The 10625-nt window shown below is 29.0% G+C and overlaps 1 protein-coding gene and 1 long non-coding RNA gene across 2 annotated transcripts; both read right to left on the reverse strand.

The window, feature by feature from the left end:
* Positions 1-2389: 2389 nt before the first annotated feature.
* LOC138349140 (uncharacterized) lies at positions 2390-3396 on the reverse strand. Its single transcript, XR_011221735.1, has 2 exons — positions 3269-3396; positions 2390-2853 (listed from the first exon to the last, which is right to left on the reverse strand). It is a non-coding gene; the product is annotated as an uncharacterized lncRNA (long non-coding RNA).
* Positions 3397-9055: 5659 nt separating this feature from the next.
* On the reverse strand, positions 9056-10275 carry LOC101258963 (abscisic acid receptor PYL4). Its single transcript, XM_004241057.5, has 2 exons — positions 9481-10275; positions 9056-9318 (listed from the first exon to the last, which is right to left on the reverse strand). Exons 1-2 carry the CDS (start codon positions 10094-10096, stop codon positions 9107-9109), a joined length of 828 nt encoding a protein of 275 aa, XP_004241105.1. The 5' UTR covers positions 10097-10275; the 3' UTR covers positions 9056-9106.
* Positions 10276-10625: the final 350 nt, after the last annotated feature.

Here is a 10625-nt window from a genome sequence, read left to right on the forward strand (position 1 = left end):
TGTATGCATACAATTAAAGCTAGAGCCAGTGAATATGTATTATATTCCCGGTTACATTTTAGTTCGACTCTATATCAAGAAAATGAATTTCTTTTTGTCTATATTAATAAACTAGTAAACTTGTTCATACTTTGCGTGGTTATAAAAGTTATTAGCAAATTTTCTTAAGATATTTTATGAATTTAGAAAATAAAGTATATAAAATTTTCATATGTATATTACATAAAAAAATTAATTTTGTAAATTAAATTAACTAGTTATACAATTCTTTAAAATTATAGAATGACATTTCTTTTCTATGAAAAATTATTGTAATATTGTATATGATGACCATTTACAGTCTATTATAAATAAATAATTGAATATACATGCAAGGGGTTAGAATGAAGTTTCAATTTACAACAGTGTATGGTTTGAATTCAGTTGCTGCTCTGGACAGAAATACAACAATTGAGCACAGACATGTTTATTTTTTGAAGCAATTATAGGTGAGGAGGTAACTAGTGTTGTTCTTCAATTTTTAGCACAAACCAGATGTAAACAGACTTCACTTACTCTCATTCCTAAAGGGTGCAACACCCTAGTTCCATTAAAGAATATAGACCTATTTCTTGTTGTACAACAATGTATAAATCATGAGTCCAAGGAGTAATGGACTTGCTTTGCCCTTGGTAGAATGTTAAAATAATTTTAAGCCATGATTTGATTAAGTGGTATGGGAGGAAAGGGATCTCACCTATGTGTATGTTCAAAAGGCTTATGATTCATTAGAGTGGCATTTCTTGAGGAAGTGGCTGGACTGAAGAAGTGAAGTGGGCTATTTCACATGCCTCAGGAGAAACAAGACAACATCAAGTTTACAGAATCACTCTCGCAATAACAGCCTAACTCGAAATTTAATAGGGATGTACTAAGATTTTTAGAGCCCATTTAAGAAAAGAGATTTTTAGCCCGGCCTTGGTTAAGCCTGTTAATTTGAGGGGCTTGAGAAATATACATAGGGCCGATCCGTGGGCCAATAAAAATTAATTAAAAAATATAATATAATATTAAAAATTTAAAATTAAAGAGAGTCTAAACTCAAAATAATTAAGTTAATATTTCTGTAGGAAAATTGTATATAATAGCAACTTATTAATTCAAATTAAATGCTATAAATATATTTTGATTTAATTGTACCCTATGTAGCAAAATATAGTTATTTTCACCACTCTCCTTGGTGGAATCTCGCTCGCCACTCTCGTTTGGTGGAAGACCCGCTCACCTCTCTCGCTTTTTGTACAAACACAAACGTATAAAATGTGTTTGTGTTTGTGTTTGTATAAAGCAAGAGAAAATTGTATAAATACATATATTTTCGTTCCCCTCTCTGATATCTCGCCCGCCACTTTCCCTAATCTCGCTCGCCACCGTCGCCTCTCACGCTTATACAAACAGAAAGAAAATGTAAAAAATTGTGTTTCTTTTTGTATAAGCGAGAGAAAATTTATATACACATGCAAATATATATATTTTCATCCTATACACTTATAATTATACAATAAAAATACTCTCATGCCCAGTTTCTTTTGCCTTTCTCTCTTTCTCGTTTTATACAAATTTAAATTGTATATAATTTCTCTTTTTCTCGTTATATACAATTCGATTCAATTGTATATTCCCTGTCTAGGTCTCTTTTGCCTTTCTCTCTTTCTCATTTTATTTAAATTCAAATTGTATATAATCGTCTTATACACTTATAATTATACAATACAAATATCTCCTTGCCCAAGTCTTTTTGGCCTTTCTCTCTTTCTCGTTTTGTGTAAATTCAAATTGTATATAATTTCTCTCTTTCTCATTTTATACAATTCATTTTATACAATTTGCTTCAATTTTATATGTATAACAAATTATATGCATATATGTTTGCTATGGAGCGCAATTATGCAAATTTTGCTATAACATAAAAATATGAATTTTGTGTTTGCTATAGGTGAAAATTATCTTATTTCTATTTATATATTTATTCTTTTACTTGAAAAAAAAAACTTAATAAATATTATAAAGATAATTTTTATTTGTGTATTTGATTAACAAATAGTACATTAACATGATGTAATATTATTTTATCGAATTTATGATGATATTTTTAAATTATAATTTCTAATTTAATTTTATAATTATAAAAAAATATATATTTTGTAAAAAAAGTGGACTGTCTGGGCAAGTCCGTAGCCCACATACTCGTGGGTTGAGCCGACCATTTTCTGGCTCACATTAAAAATAAGATAGCTCTACCTGGCCCGTAAAATGTCAAAGCTTATATGTGTTAGTCCGGATGGCATGGGCTAACCCATATTACTGTATACTATGTCAGGCAAGAGAGAAATTACAGAATTTTCCAAAGAAAGTAAGAACAATAGAGGTGATCACCAGGACCATTATTCAAAAAATCCATTGTACAAGTAGTATGCAACCGAATTATGTGAAAATCTAAGGTACTACAATTAATGGGAGAGATATTTACCTCTCAGTTACAAAATTTAAAAGAAAAATAAAATAAAATTATGGAGATTTAGAGTAACACAGAAAATAAAATTATTGTTATTATGGAGATAAAAATATAAGCATTATAATTAAGTATTCAATTTTACCAAAAATTCTAAATTATTATATTTTTCATTTTCTTTCTCTCAATCTTACTTAAATTAATTGTTTCATCATTTTATTTTGTTCGCCTCGTATGTCAGATTATCTATTCCGGCAAAATGATGAAACAATATTACTTTTATAGTTGTAAATTATAATTAAGTTTAGAAATTATCTTAAAATTTCACTTTTCTTCATCCTCCTCCTTCCCTTCTAAAAATACTGCAAAATACATAAAAAAATAATTTTAAAATTCTTAGATCAATAAAGCAAGAGTATAATTGAATACTTCATATGTTTATTACTTAGTAGAATTTATGATCAATTGAATATAACTTATATAGTAAAACATACTTAAAAAAAAAAAGGAAATAAATATTAAAACAAGAAAACTTTAACCCATCTGATAAAATTTCATTTTTCTTTCTTCTTCCCCCACCCCACCCCCCAATTCTCCAAATACTGCAAGATAAAGAAATTCTTTTTAAAAAATATAATAATAAAGTAAAAATGTAATTGAATACCTCATATATTTGTCACTTAACAAAACTTATGATCAACGAGTATAACTTCATTAATCAAACATAAAAAGAAAAAGGAAATAAATATAAAAGAAAGTTTGAGAAGAATTGCTTACAATTTTTATCATTAGCCCATCTGTTTTCTTTGTATTTTCTGTAGATATCTACATATAATCAAATCAAATAAATACAAAACTCAAAATACTATTATGATGATAGAAAAAAAAAAGAAAGATATAGAATACTTGTGCCTTTCTGTAGTTTTGATCATTTTTTTAACGAAAAATTTATAATGGCTCTATTTATAAGATTATAATAGGAAATACTAACTGGAATCATGGACATGGCTATTAATAAAATTTAGGAATTATGATCATGAAAAATTATGAGAATAATGAAAATAAAGACAATTAAAATTCATATGAAAGAATGTGAGTAAATGAGGAATAGTAATTGTCACATTCATATTTATAAAATAATAATAATAAATACATAAATAAACAAATAAAATGTTTAAACAGTTTGAATTTCACATTTTGGGTGTAACTGAGCAAGTAATTACTCCTATTTGGTGTGATATGTTTATTCATTTATGTGTTTGTTTAAGGTGAAAAGTCAGAAATAATTTAAAAAAAGATAAGAATAGATAATTGCAAATGCTATTCATTAGAGGGTGTCACATCAGCTGATTTAAATTTAATTTTATATATAGATATAGATTATGAGAGTTTTATTATGTTTTTGTTTTTTACTATTGACGTTAAATAACTAAATAAAGTAATTATAATTGAATTTAGAGTAAAAAGCTTCATTACTTAAATCAATTTCATAAAGTATATATTTTCTTAAGAAATGTATTAAATCATTATAGACAATTTTAATTTTAGGAATATGTTCTACGCTGCTAGCGCCAATGAACAAAAGAGAAGAAAGCAGCTTGAGTAGCACAAAAACGGGTGAAAACACTTGGAGAGTGGTTTGCTAGTCGGTTAGGATAACGTTATTTATATATTAAATTTTATATAAATAGTATCTTATTTTGTAATATATTTTTATTATATATAATATTTAACACACTTAATACGTTGTTTTGATTTGTAACTTAGCGCAATGAATAGAAGAGAACAAATGCATACGTAAATTATGAGAAAATTAATATATATTTTTTGAGAAAATTATTGAAAATACCCCTAAATTCGATGCTAATTATTAATTTTATTTTTGAACTATTGATAGTTTTAAAAACACTTCTTTACTTGACTAATTAAACTTAAATATATCATGATCTTGTGACACACCCTAAATTTTATTCATGGTTAAGGGTGTTTTTTCAGCACCTCACTCAGTTTTTTATTTAGGGCCCGTTTGGCCATACGATATGGTATCATGATATCATATCATGATATGGATTCATAAGATGAAATTGAAGTTTTGTTTGGACATGAGATATGAAATTTTTGTGTTGTATATTTTCTTATAAACATAAAAATTTCATAAGTTGTAAAATTATTAAAATAGCCTCAATTGTTTATTCAATCTTATCAAATAAAAAAATTATAAAATCGCATAATAAATTATTACAAAGGTATTTTTCTCCATTAAAGTAATTGTTTCATCTAGCTTTAATTTAATAAAAAAAATGAACATAAATTGTAGTGATCTAGTTTTTAATATACTTCTCCCACATAGTACGAACAATTTCTTCAAGTTGAATTTGCATTTTTCGATCATTTGACTGAGAAAACGAACCAACATTGTTACTTTGAGCCATTTGTTGGTTAATATCATCGTAACTATATTTCATGTTTATAGACCATAAATATTTCATCACTTTAACGATCGATTGATGTGAGTTAAAGTGATTATATGTTGGTGAGAATAATAAATTTTATGTTGGTAAGAATAATAATTTTAAAAATTTATAATGTGATTATAAATTTTATTTACATATGAAATAAATGCTTAGTAGATATAAATGTGGGGTTTTTTTAACAAAATATAAACTTGTTGATCAATTTTTGTAGAGAAAAGACATACAGGCACCATCAAAGTTGTTCCGTATTTGTGTAAAGACACCTTAACTTTTAAAGTGTCCTATTACCCCACAGAACTAATTAATTTCTTTGTAAATGGGTTATTTTGACTCATTTTCTCGTCTATGTAGTGGCGCGTGTTGCTCAACTCCCTATGATCTAATTCAACCCGACCCGACCCGACCCTATTCTTTAAAGAGAAGTCATCTTCTCCATTTCTTTTCTTCTCTGTTTGGCTTGCACATTCAAGAAATTTTCGTTAATTTTTCTTCATTCGAATTTTTTTTTATTCAGCTATGGAGTTAGGTGACAACAAAATTTTGAATGTGGGATTGCTATTAGTTGCAACCCTTTTGGTAGCAAAACTCAGACCTAAATAACTCACACATTTATGCTAACTCAGAAAAAACCCATGCGTAACACTTTCTTGCACATTGCAAGAAAAGTTAATGCAGATCCATTGACAACAGTTCCTCCATTAACCATTTCTTGTTCATCATGTTCCATTGGCCAACTTGTGGCAGACAATCTTTTTCTCAGCCATTATGGCCAGTTGTGATGCTTAGACAGGAGCATCCATAGCTTGGAAGTGTTTATTTTGAATTTATTGAACAAGAAAATCACATTCTTCATTGATCCAAAAGTTCCTCGCCAATAGTGGTGTCTTATTTTCTTAGAGAAGATGATGAAGTGGTCAAACAAAGAGTATCAACGTTGATTTTGCTATGGAAAAAACTATGAAATTGAAAAATTAGGGCTAAAAATGATTATTTTGGGTTTAAATTTGGGGAAGATGACATAAATTGAAAAATAATTAATAATAAAGAAAAATAATGACAGATGGCACCTTTAAACTGGTCCATGGCAGTAAAAATAATGCATGACGCGCCTCATGTGCGTGGTAACAACTCAGACTAGGAAATGGGTCAAAATGGTCCATTTACAAAGAAATTAAATAGTTCTGTGGGGTGATAGGACACTTTAAAAGTTAAAATGTCTTAATGCAAATATAGGACAACTTTGATGGTGTCTTTATGTCTTTTCTCATTTTTGTATTGAAATATCTCAAATCATGGTATGAAATCACCATGTAATTCCATATCATGCTTTTTGGAGAATATGGAATTATATCTCATGAGATGGAATCAGCGTATAATCGCATGTCCAGACGATTACATCTTCCGATACCATATCGTGATACGGTATCGCATGACCAAACGCTTACTTAGAGTCTCATGCTCCTAGAAGAATTTGAGATTACTTGTTATATCATGTTGCATAACAGGGGTGTATCTAAGTTTAGTTATTCAAGTAGAGACGTGCTTTTAAAACTGTCAATAGTTTGTGAAAGAAACTAATAATTTGCATTAAGTAACTAAACCCACTTAATATATATTTATTTTAAATTCTTTTTACAAGCTTTAATTATTTATTACTAAAATAATACTCTCATCTTATTTAACTTAAATATTTTTAATTGTGCATTTCCTTGATTATACCGCGTGTTTGAAATAAAACTTCATCGAATTTTGTTTAAAAATAAAAGTTCCTTCTTAAGTTTGTTAATAATTTTTTTCATTATTATTTATATCACCCATAAATTGTAAAATATAAATAAACATAAAAATTAGTCAAATAAATTCATAAATAAAATTATATTATATCATATAATTTTTTAATGGAAAAATATGAATTGTCATCAACATAAAGAGTAGTTAAAACTGTGAATGTTACTAAAATAATATGAATATACGTGGATGTAAAAACGGAGGTATAAAAAGAATTTAAGGGAATATTTTTGTCATTTCAATCTGTTTTATTTCGGGATAAGTTATCGACATTACTATTCCCCCTAAGGAGAGGGATAACTCAATATTCATTACTTAATTTCCAGACAAGATATGTTGAACTTGTCAACCAAATAGAGGGATGAGGCATAAGTACGCTCAACACTATGATCGAAATTTTAAAAACATACTTTAACTAAATTATAATATCCAAAAATTCAAATCAATCTTTTTTATAATTTTATACAACTTTTCGATCTACATAGACTCCAAACATCTCTCGCGCACTTTTACTAAGTGAAATCACAGATGTGTCACATAAATCAAAAAAAATATACAAAAGTAATGGTGATATAGAACACAAATATCCACCTAGATTATAATCAGAACTTTAGAAACATGTATTAATTAAATAATATAATAAAAATATAATTTAATCCGAGGATAACATTATCGCAAGACTATTTAACAGTGTACTAATCAATTACCGAACACCCCCCTAAGTTGAATTTAATATATTTAGCGAAGACTAAAAGCGAAGAGGGCACATTAAAGCATCGGAGTCGGGTGTAGAAACTGACTTCTCGTGATATACAGGGGCGGAATAGTATCAACAACACTTTGAAACCTCTATTTAAATAATACTTATATTCTTTTCGTTTTAATTTAACATAAAATTTAATTTTTAAATTCTAAATTAAAAATATACTAAAATATTTTTTTAACATTATAACTGTAAACGTATCATATGAAAAATTATAACTAAATAATTATTTTTAAAAATTATAATTTTTAAATATAACGTAAAAATAATAAGACAAGCGAATCTAAATAAAAAAGGTATATATATATATATATATATATATATATATATGAAGTATTTGAATAAAGCCCTCCGTGCCCACTTGCAAACCAACTTGCTTCCTTCCTAATCCCAAAAGAAAATTAGGAAAAACAAAACCACAAGTTACCTTTTATTTGAACACCAACTTGGTTTAAAATATCTACTTTCTTTGATTCTTAGATCACAACCACCTATATTAGTACTATTTTAACTTCGACTAGTACTATTTATTTATTTTTTAATGTAAGAATAATTTATATTTTCTTTTTTCTTTTATTTCAATTTCTTTAATCAACGAATGCATTAATTTCTCGAACATGCTCCAATACGGAAATTTTTAAACCCCTTACGATACCATTTGTTGTTATAATAAAGAACAGTAGAGTATTTAAATGGTTAATTTCCATTCCGCCAGCAGATTCATTGTTCAAAAGCCATCAACTTCATTTATCGTCAATTGCTATTATAATAAATAATTTATTCACAATTGGTGAACCAGTTCACTATATAATAATTATTAAAGGAATTAAAGCTTAACTAGACAATTTGGAATTAAAAAACAGACATAGGTTCATTAAATGTCCTACATAACCCCCCCCCCCCCCCCCCCGACCCCACCTTATGATCATCCACTTTTGAGCCTATTATGGAATGACACTTCTAATAAAGAATTTTTTTCATATCACAAACTAGAGGTTATAATCGAAGTAAATATGTACTAATTATTTTAGATTTTTTTTCCTAATTAGTAATACTTTTGGATATTTAAAGGGTTAATCTTATTTTTGATAATATACTAATGCAAGATTTTACATTTCTAATATCAAAATTGTTTCCTAATTTGAGGTTTAGAGGAAGTGAGCACCACAAATTTGCCACATTCCAACCGTCAAAGGGAAAAGAAAAAAAAAATTACCAAAGAGAACTAGTAATGCCCAAATTCCAATTTCAACTTAATTAATGCAAAGATGAAGGAAAGAACAATACTACTTAATTACTAGATATTAATCTCAACTATATTGTTGACTTCTTGTATTTCATTTTTTAGTGTATTATTTCAAGTTATACAATAAGTCACAAAAGGAAATCCAAAATCTAGAACAATTGCTTTTATTAGAATTGGTAATCACCAACACTGTCAAAATAGAAAAGTCAAACTAACTAATGTTAATATATTAAGTTTAGATATAAAACTAAATATTTAAAAACTACATGAAATATTGTAATAAGTTACCATAATTATCAATACGAAAAAGTATTTTTTTTCCAATAATTAACAAACTGAAAAGATTAGGATGAAAGAAAAATATCTTTGACTGTTAATACTTTGAATATATTGAGAAGAATATATGTGATGGTGACAAAGTGATTAGTAGTTATACAAAATACACAGCACACCATTATATACCATAGTAACACGTTTAAACATTTACAAGAACCAACCTTACAGTCCACGAAATCTACCAATCTATGAATTTTCAGTTGTGGGTCTTCATCATGATCTACAATAACAAAAAGTACTCTATCCATCATTCATAACAACAAATTAAAAGTAGTAACACCTAAGTTTTTTTTAAAAATAATCCAGAAATGATCATAGAAATGTACAAAAAAGATTATTTTTTTAAAAATTAATTAATCATGATCCATAGATAATTTATTACTCTTTGACGTCTTAGCCAAGTTCTGTGCGATTTGGGCCAGCGACTGCAAATTGCACCGCACAATCGTATCCACAAATACACATGTTTCTTCCTTCGTATTCCCTTGTGGTACATCCACTACATACGACTCTACCACCACCGTCGATCCTTCTTCCGCCGCCCGGTGCAGCGTCGTCACCGATCGGTAATTATTCAGCCGATGATCTCCTCCCACAACGCTAAAACTCAACACGTGTTTCTCGTCATCCAAAATCTCCAGCCTCTCCGTACTAGAACCCGCGGGTAGTCCGGATACAACCCGGACTTCCCTAAGCGTACCGACGTCACCGTCACCGACGATGACGTGGCAGCTCTTGAGAAAGTGTTTGTACGCTTGCGGATTATCGAATCGGCGGACGAGGGACCAGACGGTGTCGATTGGGGCGGAAATGGACTGCAACACCGCGGAGCAGCACTGGTTGGGACCCACAACATGGGTGTGGTGATGCAATACGTTATCAGGGACAGAAGTGGAAACCGGACTGAACCATGTTGTAGCCTGTGATAGTTGCGGTTGTTTAACCGCTAGTGTGGCAGTGGTTGGATTAATTCGATGCAGTTGAAGGGAAGAAGGCATCTTTTTTTTTTTTTAATTCTCTACTCTTCTTTCTCTTTCGAAAAAAAAAAAGAGATAGAGATTAGAGAGATAACACGTATACCATTACAAAAAAAATTAAGAAACGAATATATATGTATTAATACTTACTTTGTAAATACTATTAAAGAGAGATGTTTAGCACATCGCTTACGCTGGCTTCTGCAAGTGGATCATCAACTTGCTTAAAATTCATTTGGACGGAGTCTACTTGCATTTTGCCCTTCTCCTTTCTCGTTTATTACCTCATCTGCCACACTCTATGTAATCCCAGGTTTCCTATACGGAAATTACTAAATAGCCCTTCATTTCTCCAATAAATACAACCGACGTCCCAGCCCATGGCGGTGATATGCCCAGCCAATGGTTTGCCCTTTGATTCATCTGCCACCTGTCTTTTTCAAGAGATATCATGTGGATATATATATATATATATTTTTTTAAACACTACTGATAAGAGAATCAATAAAAACCCAGAAACTCTATTGATTTTTCTTGATTAATTATCAAC

This window comes from Solanum lycopersicum, chromosome 6 (genome assembly GCF_036512215.1).
Source record: "Solanum lycopersicum chromosome 6, SLM_r2.1".
Classification (NCBI taxonomy): Eukaryota; Viridiplantae; Streptophyta; class Magnoliopsida; order Solanales; family Solanaceae; genus Solanum; species Solanum lycopersicum.

Bases quoted from the DNA above. Each gene is read 5' to 3' on its own strand.
- LOC101258963 (XM_004241057.5), bottom strand. From the start codon at position 10,096: ATGCCTTCTTCCCTTCAACTGCATCGAATTAATCCAACCACTGCCACA. The intron at 9,319-9,480 runs GTAATAAATTAT...TTGTTATTGTAG, and splicing joins CTTGGCTAAGACGTCAAAGA to ATCATGATGAAGACCCACAA.